This window comes from Mastigoproctus giganteus, chromosome 10 (genome assembly GCF_048544385.1).
Source record: "Mastigoproctus giganteus isolate SK-2022 chromosome 10, ASM4854438v1, whole genome shotgun sequence".
Lineage (NCBI taxonomy): Eukaryota > Metazoa > Arthropoda > Arachnida > Uropygi > Thelyphonidae > Mastigoproctus > Mastigoproctus giganteus.
In genome coordinates, this window is record NC_143584.1 from 115,336,095 (window position 1) to 115,352,546 (window position 16,452).

General features: G+C 34.9%; 1 protein-coding gene across 4 annotated transcripts in view; it reads left to right on the forward strand.

Moving 5' to 3' along the window:
* The window catches only part of LOC150079240 (OTU domain-containing protein 3-like), a 154,332-nt gene that overhangs the window by 68,297 nt on the left and 69,583 nt on the right, over positions 1–16,452 (forward strand). For all 4 annotated transcript variants that reach the window (XM_090382743.1, XM_090382742.1, XM_090382744.1 and 1 more), the window contains 2 exons: positions 1,747–1,905; positions 8,648–8,768. In XM_090382743.1, coding sequence (XP_090238869.1) covers positions 1,747–1,905; positions 8,648–8,768 — 280 coding nt within the window. The remainder of the gene's footprint in view (positions 1–1,746; positions 1,906–8,647; positions 8,769–16,452) is intronic.

Below are 16,452 nucleotides of genomic sequence, written 5' to 3' on the forward strand. Positions count from 1 at the left end.
GGACACTGCTCTTCATGGACAAATGTTATTAGTGGAGTTCCCCAGGGTTCGGTGCTGGCCTATTGCTGTTTTGTGTATTCATCAATGATATTGATGGAGGTATATCAGGATTAATGTCCAAGTTTGTGGATGATACAAAGGTTGGCAGAGTTGTTAACGACAGTAAAGACAGTATTCTACTCCAACTGGATCTAGACACGTTGGGCAAATGGGCTGAGAAGTGGCAACTGAAGTTTAACATTGACAAATACAAAGTACTGTATATGGGTAGCAATAACCCCAGAAAAATGTACTAACTCAGGGAAGTGGAAAGTGAAAAAGACCTGGGGTAATTGTACAGTCAAATATGAATTTTGCTGAACAGTGAAGACAGGCTGCCAGGGCAGGTCTTGGAGTCTTGTCAGAGATATATAGGAATTTTGCTAGCAGTGACAGGGAGATGATTATCCCATTGTATAAGGCAGTGGTCAGGTCACACCTAGAGTACTGTGTACAGGTCTGGAGGCCTCATTTTAGGAAGGATGTAGAGTTGCTAGAATGAGTACAAAGAAGGGGAACAAGGGGTGCTCTTATCAAGAAAGGCTTAAGTTCTGCAAAATGCAGTGCCTGGAGAGTAGGCACCTGCAAGGGTGATCTTATTGATGTATATAAGGCCTTGAATGGGTTGAGCAAGCTGAATGCTGATGGGAATCTTCCTCTTGCTCAGATTAAGAACCTGAGGGGGCACAGATCCAAATTGAGGAAAGATAGTTGTAGAATAGATGTGTGGAAATTTGCCTAAAGCCAGCGGGTGGTTGATTGGTGGAAGAGACTTCCATCTTTTGTTGTTAATAACCTAAATAAATTTAAGGCTGAGGTGGACGGGCATTTGTAATGAATGGAGGGGTGAAATGGGAGTGTTTTTTTTTTTTTTTATGCTTATGCTGCATAAGCTTGCCTTCTTGTATCGTATGCCTCTTCTAATGCTAATATCTTTACTCTTTCTCAGATGATCCACACTAAGGCACATAAATTTAAATTGAAAAAGTCTAGTTGCAGAATAGATGTATGGAAATTTGCATTTAGCCAGAGAGTGATTGATTATTTGAATGAACTTCCACTTGGTGTAGCTAAGATTGGGTAGCTTTAATATAATTATTTTATAAATTTAACAATTTTTTTACCTTAATATTAAAGTATTACTTTAAATGAAATAAATGTCCGCTATTTTAAGTAAAATTAAAGCAGAAATACACAGAATTTGTTTATTGGATGAATTTAAATATTACATTCCTGCCTTTTCATTTAAATTAATATTTACTTCGATGCTTTCATCTTTTTTGGTATGTATACTTTTAATCAAATTTTTTTTCTGAAAAATTTATTTTCTTTTAAAGGATAGTGATAAAAATTGCATATTTTATCACTTGCTAAGATTAGCAAGATTACATTAAGATTAGATTACATTACAGAGCAGTTCAGCTGTTGTCTGTAAAAGTAATAGGAATTTTTAATGAATATAATTTTTTCTTTTGTTAAGAATAATGTAATGTATGGAGGCTGTTGTAGAGACCGTGTGAATTATTTGTTGTTGATTTGACAATACTTTACGCTTCGGGTGTACCTGCTACTTTTATTTTTTTATCATCTATATTCAGATTAATTTAATATAGATAAAACTGAATAATTGGTTTAAATTATAGTATTGTAGCTCTTTTTTCCCCCTGTATGTTAACATGCTAATAAAAGTTCTTAAATTTTTAATAGTTGATTAATGGGGCCTGTAATAATACTTCACAAAATGACTCCAACCAAACTTGGAATAAGAATTATTCTGAAGATACCAGTAGTAAGAAAGACAGCAATTCCTATAATATTAATATGTCTGTGTTAATGGATGAAGTTATGAAGCATACAGACTGCCAGGTAAATATTTTCACTAATAGTCTTGATTTTCATCAGTATTTCAAAATAAATTGCTGCTGTTTCCATACTTATATAATAGTATGAACTACAATTTACTTCTTGCACAAGAGTGAATGAAAAGTCATTACAACCTATCAAGAACTATGGTTTTTATTTGTTGTGCTCTATTTATTACATTATTGTTGCTCCATGATAACAGTACTTAATGAACCTAATTGTTCTCTTTCACTTGTATAGACATGCACACATAATGCCATGTGTAATAACAGTTAATGTGATTTCTATGTATACAAGATAGAACAGCAAATATATAACTCATAAAAATGACAGTCATTTTCCACTATATTTGAAAGATGCTTAATGTTTCATTTTTAAACAGTCCTGAAGAGATAAAGTCCGACAATGAAGTCCAGAGATCTTGATGTCTACAAATTGTTAGATATAATGGGATCATCAAAATATTCTTCCAATATCCTCATTATCGAGGATGTTGATCATTGTGAATAAATAGCTCATATTTTTCAGAACTTGTTAAAATACATGTAATAACCAGCTATTATCCATTCACGAGCCTTCCAAACTCATTAAATTTCTTAGTGATGAATAATTGTAGTAGTGGATTTCAGTATTATAGAAATTATTATGTAGGTTTTTGTCTTCTGCCTCACTTCTTCCCTTACATCCATTCTTTGGAATAATTTTCCTTTATATCTTTCTATAAAATTACAACGGAAAATTACATACGGAAGTGTTCTACGTACTATATTGAGGTCAACTCCTCTTATTATTTTACAAATAAAATTACAACATAGTTAAGTTCAATGTTGACAAGTTTTTTCAGTGTTCTGTGCATCTGTGGTATTAAAGTACTGTGTTTCTATAATATTTGGCTAAGTTTGGTTTTACCGTAAAAAGAAAAGTTTCCTAAACACCTAAATGAGATTTAATAGAGTCAAAAAAATTTTTTTTGCAGGCTTATTTAAGTTCACTCCATAATCTTCCTTCCTAATTTCTTCAGCCGAAAATTGATAAACCCAAGGCCATTATCATGAATTACCTGTTTTGCGTAGGCAAATTTTCAGACACTTATCAGCTGATAACATTCCTTAATATTACATCATAACATACAGCCATATCATTAGTTTACCTGTCTTTAAATATCAGAGAAGGGCAACAAGATTATTATACTTGTTTCTTTGTCTCCGCTAAATGTGCCATGAATTCCTCTTCTAATCTGGTCACTTAGCAAGCATTAGCATTAGTAGAGGCATTTGATGCAAGAAAGCAAGCTTGTGCAGCATCAGCCAAAAAAAAAAAAAAAAAAAAAAACCACTCCCATTTCACCCCTCCGTTCGTTCGAAATACCTGTCTAGTTGAGCCTTAAATTTGTTTAGGCTATCAACTTCAACAACAAGTGATGGAAGTCGGTTCCACCAACCAACCACCCGCTGGCCAAAGGCAAATTTCCGCACGTCTATCCGACATCTGTCCTTCCTCAATTTGAATTTATGCCCTCTCAGGTGATTATTCTGAGCAAGAGGAAGAATCCCATCAGCATTGAGCATGCTCAAACCATTCAAGGCCTTATACACCTCTATCAGATCACCTCACTGGTGCCTAGTCTCCAGACACTGTAATTTGCAAAACTTAAGCCTTTCTTCGTAAGAGCACCCCTTTGTTCCATTCACTAATCTTGTTGCCCTTCTCTGTACTCATTCCAGCAGCTCTACATCCTTCTTGAAATGAGGCCTCCAGACCTGTATACAGTACTCTAGATGTGGCCTGACCATTGCCTTATACAAGGGAATAATCACCTCCTTATCCCTGCTAGAAAAATTCCTATATATCATTGACAATACACCATGAGCTATTCTTGCAGCCCATCTGCACTGCTCAGAGAACTTCATATCTGCCTGCACAACCACCCCCAGGTCCCTTTCATTCTCTACCACTGTCAGAAGTTTTACATTTGTCAAACTTCATTTGCCACCTCTCAGCCCATCTGCTCAACCTTTCCAGATCCTGTTGCAGCAGCATTGTGTCAGTAGTGTCCTTGACAACCCTGCCTACTTTTGTATCGTCTGCAAACTTCGACATTAAGCTTGATATACCCTCATCAGTATCATTTATGAATACAGAAAACAATAATGGACCCAACACTGAGCCCTGAGGGACTCCACTAATAACATTAGTCCACGACGAGCAGTGTCCATTGATTACCACTCTCTGTCTTCTCCCCCTCAGCCACCCCTTTATCCACAGCAGCAATTTGCCTCCAATGCCACACTGCTCCAATTTGTGCAGCAGTCTTCCATGTGCAACAGTATCAAAAGTCTTTCTAAGATCCAAATATATAATATCAAAGTTATTCCCTGCATCCAGTTCCTTTGTGACTGCATCATAGTATCCAGTCAAATTGGTCAGGCATGACTTCCCCTTAACAGAACCATGCTGTGTCCGAGCTATAGCTGAAGTCTTGTCTAAATGATCCTGCAGTGCTTCTTTAACTAGTGCCTCCATTAATTTTCCTGGAACAGAAGTTAAACTCACAGGTCTATAATTACTTGTGTCAGCCTTTGATCTTCCTTTGTGAATTGGGGTGACATTTGCACATCTCCAGTCTGCGGGTACCTCCCCTGAGTCCAAGGAAGATCTCATAATTATGGCTAAGGGTTTGCTTACTTCCTTTGCTGCCTCCTTTAATATAACTGGATAGATCCCATCCACCCCGGGTGCCTTTCTTGTGTTTATCTTCAACAATTTCTCCTCCACTTTACTCTCAGTTATTACAAGATTCTGTAGCTTACTGCTAGAGTTGAATACACCTCTGGCTTTCCCCTCGCTAAATAACTCCTCATGTGTGAATGTCGATGCAAAATATTCATTTAGTTTGTTAGCTACCTGAGCAGGATCATCAACAGTTGACCCATCGATATCTAGTGGACCAATCTGATTCATCCCCTTCCTTCTAGAGTTTACATAAGTAAAGAACTCTTTGCTGTTTTTCTTTGCATCCCTTGCCAAAGATTTCTCGTAATCTGCCTTCGCCTGCCTAACCTCCTTTGTAACTTGGTTACAGATCAACTTGTATCTATCAGAGGCTTCTGTGTCATGTGTTAATTTGTATGTATCCCATGCATGTTTCTTCTCTGCCATATGCCTCATCAGTTCATCTGAAGTCCATTTAGGCCGAAACCTTGAACAATATTTCTTAGTTGGTATGTAAAGCCTAGTAGCTTTCAAGATAAGTTCTTTGAATGCTTCCCATTGTGCATTTGCTGTTGGTAATATCATCAGTTGGTCCCACTGTATAGAATTTAAATACTGTCTCAGTCCATCATAGTCACTACGAAAGCAATAACCCTTCCCTTTACCCCTAATGGTAGTTACCTCTTTGAGTAAATCCCACTTCAGCACACTGTGATCACTGCCACCTAGTGGTTCATTTATCTGCAGATTCTTAATGCATGAAGAATCACTGCTGATAATCAAATCAAGAGTATTCCTCCCCCCTAGTTGCCTCCCGAACATGCTGATGTAGAAAACAATCATCCAATAAATCCACAAAAGCCTTGCTAGTGGCATACCATTCTGGATATGCTGCTACTCCTTATTCACTCATTACTGTGTCCTTCCTTGTCACCAGTTCAGTTGTTCCGTGTTGATATTTGTTTGCAGTGCCCTCTTTGCTTTTCATTGATTATACTTTTAAAGAGATTCAAGGAATTATGAGGGTGGAATGAAAAGTGTTGCCTCATAATATAACTTTTGAAGGAATAGAGATAAATCAAAAAAAAAAAAAAAAACTTTTAGATAAAGACTTCCTTAATTTGATAGTTCTACATAGGTTCCACCTAATTCCTTGTATTTTTCCCATTGTAAAGTTTTAAAAAACTTTACAATGGGCAAAAAACTTACCCATATGTAAGTTTTTTATGTCGTTCAAGTAAAATTCTTTTGCTGAAGAGGCCACCCATCTCTCTTCATGGCTGTAATTTCATCAGAGTGATAGCTCTTTCCTTAGACATTATTTAACCTTTCACAAGTGAGTTTATAAGCCCTCTGTATACTCTGAGGGGCGAGTTTTTTGAAAATTTGTAAAAATGAAAACTGTACATAATGCATTTAAATATTAATTTGTTCTTATTTTATCTTGTGTGCCCAATGTTAGTGAACTTATTTCAAACTTCAAATCAGAATTTTTAAAAATTGCGTGTAAATTGTAAAAAAATCATAAAATTCTTTTTTGATATAATACTATCTTCTGTTAGGCAAGCTAGAAATACGTTGTGCAATTAGGATAGGTGGAATAAGACAAGAATATGTCTGACAGGGGCAAAAGTAGATGACATTGTAGAGTAGACATCTTGTAAGGGAAAGAAAGGTGATATCATACATGTTGGCATTAAGGATATTAAGAGTAGGAGATCTGAGGACATACTTAACAAGTACAGAGCAACATTGGGAAAAAGTCACAAGTTAGGATTAAATTTTGAAAGTGTCTGCAATTTTGCCCAGACATAATAGCAGAAAGTACATGTTCAGAGCCTTGTCAATCGATTTGGCCCTGGAGAGACTATGAAAGACACTGGGGTAGAATTTTTCTCGGCATGGTTTGTTCTTGTTAACAGGAGAGACTTTTTTTACAGGGATAGGATACATTAAAATAGAAGGGGGTGCAAGAATACTAGCTGATGCTGTCGAGCAGTGTTAGGTAGGTCGGAAAACTGATAACTTGGGGGGTGGGGGATACGCAGACTAAACAGATTAACTAAAGCCACGGGTAGAGGCGAAAGTGATTTTTGCACATCTTCTGTTGAAACATACAGCAAGCCTGGAAAGCAAGGTATTGGAAATTTCAAGCTCTGCAGTGAGGTGTGATGGAATAAGTAAATACATGGGCTGTGTTAGACTAAGGGTAAGAACAGGTGCAGGTATACTTGCATGTACACTAATACTGGGAGCAGAGTAAATGAATTTGAAGTGCTGATTAAGTCATCAAATGCAGACATTGTAAGGATATTGGAGATGTGGTGTCACTCAGACATGAGAGATGCTGAATTGAAATTCAGCATCTCATCTCTGAGTGACACCACAATATGGAGAGTCTTCTTCTCTGTGTGCCATCTCCTAACGGAGGTTTTTCTAATATACCATAACATCTTTATTCTCCTGATATAATTTTTTGTTTTGTCAAAACTAAGGAATTCGTTAAAGGATGACAATTTTCTGGTGAAGCAGAAGTTATGACAACTACAACAGACATTTCTTTTTTGAAATTTCATTACAATGAAATTTCAAAAAAGGAATTACTATACATTAAGGTCTTACTAATGCCCATCATCAGAAACCTGATGTGCATGAGCATCATGCACATCAGGTTTCTGGGAGCTGATGAAGAGGAGTCTGTCAGCAGCAAGGTCTGATGAAAATTAAATGATACAGTAAGATGCCTGAAACGTCACCTTAATGTGTAGTAGTTTAGGCAAAAGCTTAATAAACTATATTATACAGTAGTTGTATTAAATATAGTAATAATCTTAATGCAACACTAAACTGCAGTGTTGCTTTTAGATATCTCATATACAATCGATTCCGGTTGTTTGGGACACATCGGGACTAGTGCATTTTGGCCCGATTAAGCGGCTGCGAAGTTTCACGTAAATAGCTAAAAATACAACTTTACGATTGATTTTCTGTGTGATCAAGTCACGTTACGATGGACTCACCATAGTAAAGTACCATTCACTATACAATATATAGTAAGCGCCGGTCATTGTGATCACGTTTGTGAATTAAAGTTTAATTCTGTTAAACAGCAATTCTAATTAGCAAAAATAGGGGGAATATTATCCACAAGCTATAAAAGTAAAGATATACTGTATTAAGTACAAATTTACACTTTATTATGTTACCAATTAAAAAATTAAATGATACGTGAAAATTAGAAGAATATTTTCCCCAGGTTAGCAAAATAAAGATAAATTTGAGCTTGTGTGCATAGCTTAATTAATACATAGTGTAATATGTACATACTAACTAGTTGCCATTTCTGTTCACTGACATTTGTGGGTGGAGGTTAAAATTTTAAACAGTAAAAAAAAAAAAAAAAAAAAAGATAAGCAATCAATAACAAATAACACGGCACACACAAATTGCAAGTAACACGGCACACACAAGTGAGAACGGAGTAACAAGTTACAAAGCCTAAAAAATAGGAATGAAGAGCAGATTCTGAAAATTAATTTTTTTTATATGATTGAAGCACTAACAGAAAAGCCCAATAAAGAGAGAACTGCTAATTGTTTTTATTGTTTTATGGTTGTGACCCCCAGAAATCCAACCAAACCACGTGGTATGGTTGGAGACAATCATAGGGTAATCTTCAGGCTGCAGTCTCATGCCCCGATTAAACGGCATGTTGTCCCAATTAAGCGAAGTAAACCCTGGCTATTTTCTCAATTGGGTTCTGTTCTTTAAGATTTGTCGCAAATAAATGGCTGCCACGATTAACCGGTGACCGAAATAATCGGAATCCACTGTATATCATAACTCTGTGCTCCCGCATTTTTCTGTTTGGAGCATGTATTACTTGGAGACATTCAATACATTGTTTCTTGTACAAAACTTTTAGTTTCTGTTAAATTTTTCAAATTTTTTCATAATTTTCATTTTCATTTGCCAGCAGTATATTATTAATATTTCAAAAAGAAATCATGAAATGTTTCTTTTTTTTCTTCAGGATGTAGAACTGATAAGAGAGGTTCTAGAAGAAAATAATTATGATGCAGATACTGCGATAGATTACATATTAAATTTGGCAGAAGAGTTAACCAGGCAACAGCTGTCAGAGGAAAATATAGGTAATCAGTGTTTATTATCCATATTCAAGTGATTTTTTGTTAACATTATCTTAATTTTTTTCATCGTGACTTTTTATCTCTCTGGTAATTTTTATTATTTAACATGAACAGTACGCAAGTTTTCAAGATATAAAAGTATTTATATCCATATACAAATGTAATAAAATAAAAGTAATTCAAGCATAGGAGAAAACAAATAACACATTGTGACATTAAAAGCAATATTATGTAGTATAATATAATTGGGGATAATGCTGTTTATATCTTATGTACAATTATTAAATTCTTGAAAAAAATATATATCTATTAACTCATTAATGCCCAAATTTTGTTTTCAAAAATTATTTTCTGTACATATATGCTAATATATGTATATTGAGTGGAAAAAATATTTTTAAAAAGTTAATTTTATTGCACAAAATTGGTATTTTTATGTTGATATCCATTTGGGGATCATCGGCAGTACAGAGTATATAGTTTATGAATCTCGTGATGCAAGTATATTTGTTAAAATAATGTATGGTCTACACCACCCATATTCTGTAAACTGACTGACTGATGCAAATGAATTTAAAGTTTCGTGATTAGTCATAATTTTTGTGCAATTACTGTCTTTCTAGGAAACCCCAGTAATTCATATTCATCATTGAATCAGTGAATTGAATATTTCCCCCAGTAATTCATATTCATCATTGAATCAGTGAATTGAATATTTCCCCCTCACTTCTTTTTTATATTTATATCTCTGAATTTTACCAATAATTCAAAACTTGTAAAAAAAAATTATCGAAATAAAAGGAGTGATTTTTCTGGATTTCTTATGCTGTATATCATTTACGAAATTACTGATGCACCTAAGCCTACAACCTGCGTTCCTTCATTATCAATTGTTTTATTTTATTTTTTTAATGTATGTTTTTGAACAGAGTATTGTTTTAATGTACCCAAAGCATATAGGTTTTCCTTTTATAAACTGTTTGAGATAATGATATCCATAATATCTCATCATTTGTTCATTGATGCTCAATTTATTGGAAAAAATCTTCAAAATTCACATTGCTATTTCTAATAGCAGTCGTATTTTGAATAATTTTTCATGCTTGTACCGTCATTCAACAAATTATCATTGTTAAAATGCAAATATCATTTTATTTCCAAATATCTGTTCCTGGACATGGTTTCTATTACTACTACTTTTACTTCTAAATTTTTATCTTTACACCAGTCAGGTGGGCAGGAGCAGCAGTGCGTAGCACATGCTTCTTGATTAGACCGGGGTTCGAGCCCATGACCACCAAATACGGAGGATGTGGAAAGGTCAGGGAATGACCACCGTATATCCCCTGGAGCAATATGGCCTTAGTTGCTAATGCTCCTAAAAAACCAAATAACAATAACAACATGTGTTGACCTCCACTACAAAAGATGGAAGTTTGTTCCAACTATCAACCAGCCGCTGACTAAAGGCGAATTTCTGTGATCTATTCTACTATTGTCTTTCCTCAATTTCAATTTATGTCCCCTCAGGTGAGTAAACTGGGCAAGATATTCTTATCATATGTATGCCATATCCAAAAATTTCATTACTTCATACAGCATGTCCCCTCCCCCACTTTTTATTACTATTGAATACACCATGAATTGTCAAACTAATAGAGTAAGCTTATCTGCAAAAAGATCTAAACTTCCTAAACACTTCCTAGTTCATTTCACAAATATATGTGGTCTCAATTCTAATCTCAACGATGTCCATTTCCACTTGCATTCTGCCAAACCCCGTGTACTTTTTCTGACAGAATCTCAGTTATCAGTTAATTCAACTACTGCTCATCTCAGTTGCCAAATTATTCACTATATGAAAAATACAAAAGCAGGTATTTTAGAAGGCCACTTCACAGCTGAAATTCTTCAAGATTTTAGGACATAACTTTTAAGGCCAGGTGAAACAAATTGGAGTTATTTGTACGATGCACTCACAAAAATATTAAACATAAAACAGAAAAATGTACATGTTTTCCAGGCTTTAAAATACAAGAATGCAATTAAAGAACATGAATTTGTCTATAGTATCTGAATGAAGTACATGTATTTATGACTTTGAAAGTCAGTGAACGTTTTTTTGCAAAAGTAAAGAAGGTACTGGTATGAATAAAATATATTGCATTTTAACCAGATGTTAGAAAGAACAAGATATGAAGTTCAAAGTTGTTTTTACAATTTCAAAATAAAAAAGGCATCTGATAAGGGATTTGAAACATTACTTTTGTGATAAGTTTAGTGATATAGGTAAAAGATATAGGATATAGGTGATATAGGTATATAGGTTTAGTGATATAGGTAAAAGCATGTAATTAGCAAACTAACTTGATATTATCTATGTGGTGAAAGAGTGGTTCATTTCTTGTAAAAGTAATGGACTGATGTTATATGAATTCAGAGCTGACCCATGTATCCTGAAAAAAACTAATTATTTAAAAAGCTCGTTATCATCAATTAATGGATATTATGCCCTAACTTCTTAAGAAAAAATAAAACACACACACACACACACACATATATATACAGTGAAACTTCCCTTTAACGGACAGCCATGGGGAACGAAAATGTGTCCGTTAGAGAGAAGTGTCCGCTAACAAGAAGTCTGAGGGAGAAAAAAAAAATAAAAAAAGAAGAATGAACGTTTAATGTAAAATTAAATTAAAATATATACAGATTTTGTACAATATTTTTGTAAATAATATACAATTACATACACGAGAGATAAAGAAAAATCGTTAAACGTTTAATGTAAAATTAAATTAAAATATATACAGATTTTGAACAATATTTTTGTAAATAATATACATACAATTTTGCTATGCATATTATGACTTTATCTTAAGAAAAATACATACAGTAATCACTTATTTTCTTCTGCACCTTCTTCCGGCTGATAATTTTGTTTTCAACATTTGTTTGGAGTGAAGAAACCATCGAAAGTCCTGTATCTTCTTCAGCAGCGAAAAACATTTTTAAACGATTGATTTGTATGAGCGCTTCTTCTGTTTTCATCGGTGGTTTGTTGTTAATATGTTCTTCGACAGAATGACCTCCTTCCATTTCTTCATCCTCATGAGGAACTTCTTGAAAAATATCGATGATAATGTCGTTAATATCTGGAGCACCATCTTCTGTAGTGAGGTTCGAGTCTATATCTTTGTAGCCAGGGTCACTTGTAGCGGAAGTATCGTACATTATCAATAGATGTTGAAGTTCTTGTTCTTCTTGGTGCTCCACATTGCTGTTCACAACTTCAATTTTTGTGTTTGAGAAGCCAGACTTTACAAAACAGTTCATGACAGTTTGTTTTCTAATTGCGTTTACTGAAGAGGAAATCCATTGAATTGCATCTAGGATGCTGATTTTCTTTGCAAGGTCACTCGCACATGTTACATTGTTCATGTTTTCAATGAGATGTCTTAAAACTTGTTTTCTGTAGTGAAGTTTAAAATTTTTTATTATCCCTTGATCCAAGTGCTGACACTCTGCAGATGTGTTTGGTGGCAGAAAAACGATTTTAATGTTAGACAATTCAATGTGCGAGTGAGATGCAGCATTATCCATGAAAAGAATAATTTTTCTGTTTTGACGAATCATGTTTTGGTTAAAGTGACTTATCCATTCGCTCATGATATCTCGTGTCATCCACGCTTTTTTATTAGACTTCCAGTCAACATTCAAAAGATTCAACTTTATGCCCTTGAAACAACTAGGATTTTGTGGTTTTCCTATAACAAGAGGTTGTTCAAAGTCTCCCAGCATATTTGTACACAATAGTACAGTCAAGCGTTCCTTAGAAATTTTTCCGCCCTGGCACTTTATTTTTTAGACTCATTGTTTTTTCAGGAAGAGCTTTAAAAAACAACCCTGTTTCGTCACAGTTGTAAATATCCTTAGCTTCAAAATCACAACATAAATCTTCCAATTTGACGATCCACTCTGTTACAACCCCAGTATCAACAGATCCACCTTCACCACTTACGGTTTTCCAAGAAATTTTATGCCGAGTTTTGAACTTGTCTAGCCATCCCATAGAAGCTTTGAACTTATTTACTCCCATAGATTTTGCAACCCCCCAAAGACTTTTCCCTAATAATAGGCCCATTAATGGGAATTTTTTTAGCACTTGTGCGACAAAACCACTCATGCGTAACATTGTCAATTTGAAATCCAACAGTTTTCGGGAATTATTTTTAAACTTATCATTTCCGTGTTGCCAAAATTGTTTGAGCAGTTCATTTTTTTTCTTTAGGATGTCGCTTACTTGCATCTTCCCAATTTTGAATTTTGCAGCGAGATTGCGAACAATTTTTTTGCCGATTATACTCATTAATGAGTTCGACTTTATCTTTTAAAGTTAAATGTTTATAAGAAGACATTGTGCACTTTACACGACACTGAACAAAACTGAAAACTGAAACTGAAAAGACGAAAGGCCGACCATATTTCCCCCCTCCCTGCACATACCGAATTCATCAGAATTTTTACGCGTGCCTTAAAATTCTTGAAAAAGGGTTTAGAACCGCGACGTAAACCTTGATAAAATTCAGAGAATCGGAAATAGAAAATAAACACACGATTTGAGGCAATACGTGGAAGAACGTTCCTAGAAAAGGGCCGTAAGTTCGCCCGCTGTCCATTATGGGGAGATCAAATTAAGTGCTAATCTAAACGAAACAGTGCAGATTGCCTGTCCGCATCTGTTACAGAGAATGTCCGCTAGACAGAAGCTGCAAACACGTTAAAACCAATAGAGGTGAGTTGGGGAATTTGAAAATGTCCGTTGTAGAGAGATGTCCATTAACGAGAGTTGTCCGTTAGAAGTTTCACTGTATATATATATATATATATTGTAATATTTGTAAAATAATGAGTTTACCTCAATATAGTACGTAGAACACTTCCGTATGATACTCTCCAGAAATATTAAAACAAAAAAATCAAACTTACATTAGAGTAAAAAATAAATAATTACAAACCAATTTAACACAATTAAAAATTAAAAAGAATCTAACGAAAATATTCAAAACGATTTTCCTTCCTGAAGCTGACAACGCTTTTCAACTGTATATCATGATCACAGGAATGAAAATTACTGAATCGGGTTGAACCTGAAACTTAAATAGTGGTTATTTGTCTTCGCACATGCGTGTAAAGGTCCACGCATCAGAGATCAAATATGGCCACTGAACATTAACAGAATTCTTGTGTAATTTAATTTCTACGGTTTCTGCAATTAATAGTCGCGTATAATTACGTTGAACATTAAGTATTTTGGCCTCGTTAAATAGAAAAGTATGTTTTTCATTAATGGCATGAAAGGCTAATTCTGACGCTGCTGAACGAGAAGCACGAACTGAGGCTTCATGTTGATTTACACGAATATTCAGAGAAAATCGTGTTGAACCTTGGTAAGACAAGTTGCTGTTTGTTTGTTTGTTGTTTATTTGGTTTTTAGGAGCATTAGCAACTAAGGCTCTATTGCTCCAGGAATATGCGGTGGTCAAACCTTAACCTTTATGCATCCTCCGTATTTTGTGGTGATGGGCTCAAACCCCAGTCTAATCAAGAAGCATGTGCTACGCACTGCTGCTTCTTCCCGCCTGGCTACGGAGGTGCCTAGGAAGACAAGTTGCAACACCGCAAGAAATGTTGTATACCAGATGATTAATTTGTGTTGCGAACGCGGAAAGAACCGAGCGATTGTTCAGTATAGCGTGTAATTTCCGTATTGGCCTGGCCACAATTTTAAATTCGGTATCTTTAAAGAATCTATTAAGCTGTTTGTGCCACTATTCAACATATGGGACAGAAATAAAGTATTTTTCGATATTACTATTGTTGGTTGGTGTAGTATTTTGTATCCTATCCTTAGCCTTTACCCTAATTCGGTTTATTGTGGCAAGGGGATAACTCCTGTTTAAGAACCTGCTAGTTAATATTTGTATTTCTGAGCCCAAGCAGATTCCGTCGTTGAATATTTATAGGCATTTAGAAATTGATTAAAGATAATTGATCTTTTTAGGTGAACGGGTAATAGCTATTATAATGTAGAAGCATATTGGTGTTTGTAGGCTTTCGATAGATGCTAAATTGGATTTTATTCGAGTCCCAAGTAAGCGTGAAATTTAGAAAGTTTAATTACTTTGTATCCGTATCCTCCCTTTCAATGTAAATTTGAGTCTAGAATGAATATTATTAAACGAATGTAAAATGTCTTGGCTAGTACTACTATCAGTAATAACTAGAACATCGTCTAAATACCTCCCACAGTATGTGATACAGAGTCGAAAAGGTGTCAAATGTATATGTTCAATCGTTGAGAGATGGATCTCCGACATTAAGCTGCTCAGGCTTAATGTCAGAGATTTTATTTAACGAGGCCAAAATACTTAATGTTCAACGTAATTATATGCGACTATTAGTTGTAGAAACTGTAGAAATTAAATTACACGAGAATTCTGTTAATGTTCGGCGGCCATATTTGATCTCCGATGCGTGGACCTTTACGCGCATGTGCGAAGACAAATAACCACTTTAAGTTTCAGGTTCAACCCTATTCAGTAATTTTCATTCCTGTGATCACGACATACGGTCAAAGTGTTGTCAGCTTCAGTAAGGAAAATCGTTTTGAATATTTTCGTTAGATTTTTAATTTTTAATTGTGTTAAATTGATTTGAATTGTGTTAAATTGGTTTTTAATTTTTACTCTAATGTAAGATTTTTGATTTTTTTCTTTTTAAATTTCTGGAGAGTATCATATGGAAGTGTTCTATGTACTATATTGAGGTAAACTCCTCTTATTATTTTATAAATATTAATGTCAACGTAGAATGTATTGAGTATTACAGCTCTGATTCATAATATATATATATATATATATATTGTAAGGATTAATAAGAGGAGTATAAAAAGGGATTTGATTATTGACAAAGGCAACTAATAAGTAAGTAAATAGAAGTTGTAGAGATAAGAGAAGTAAGTAAATGAAGGTTGTAGAGATAAGAGAAGTAAGTAAATGAAGGTTGTAGAGATAAGAGAAGTAAGTAAGAAGAAAAAAAAGAGGAAAAGGGGGTAAAAAAATTAATACATATATGAGGTGCTATCCAAAACTTTCCAAAATGTATTTATAAAATAAATTAGACTCACCCTGGGTCTTATTTGCCACAGTCACTTTTTGAAGTAGTCCTCCTGAGAGCATAAACATGCTCTATTCTCATGATTTGAATGTGTCCTGAAAATCCTTCGTCATAGTGTTCAGCACCGCTTGCGATTCGGTTTGGATATCCTCTATGCTGTCAAATCTTCAACCCTTCAGCTTGATTTTCATTCTTGGGAAGAGGAAGAAGTTGCAAGGGAGTAAGTCTGGAAAATAAGAGGGGTGGGGGGATGATTTTCATGTTGTTGGATGCCAAAAACTGCGCAACAGCAAGAGATGTGTGAGCAGGTGCATTGTTATGATGGACCCAGTTTTTTGTATGCCACTTCTCTGGACGTTTCCTCCTGGTGGCTTCCCTTAACTGCCTCGGGATGTCGCATCAGAACGTTGCGTTGATGGTCTTGGCCATGAGGGACTTATTCTTTATGGATAATCCTGTTAATGTCCAGAAAACAGAACAGCATGGACTTCACATTGCCCCTCAT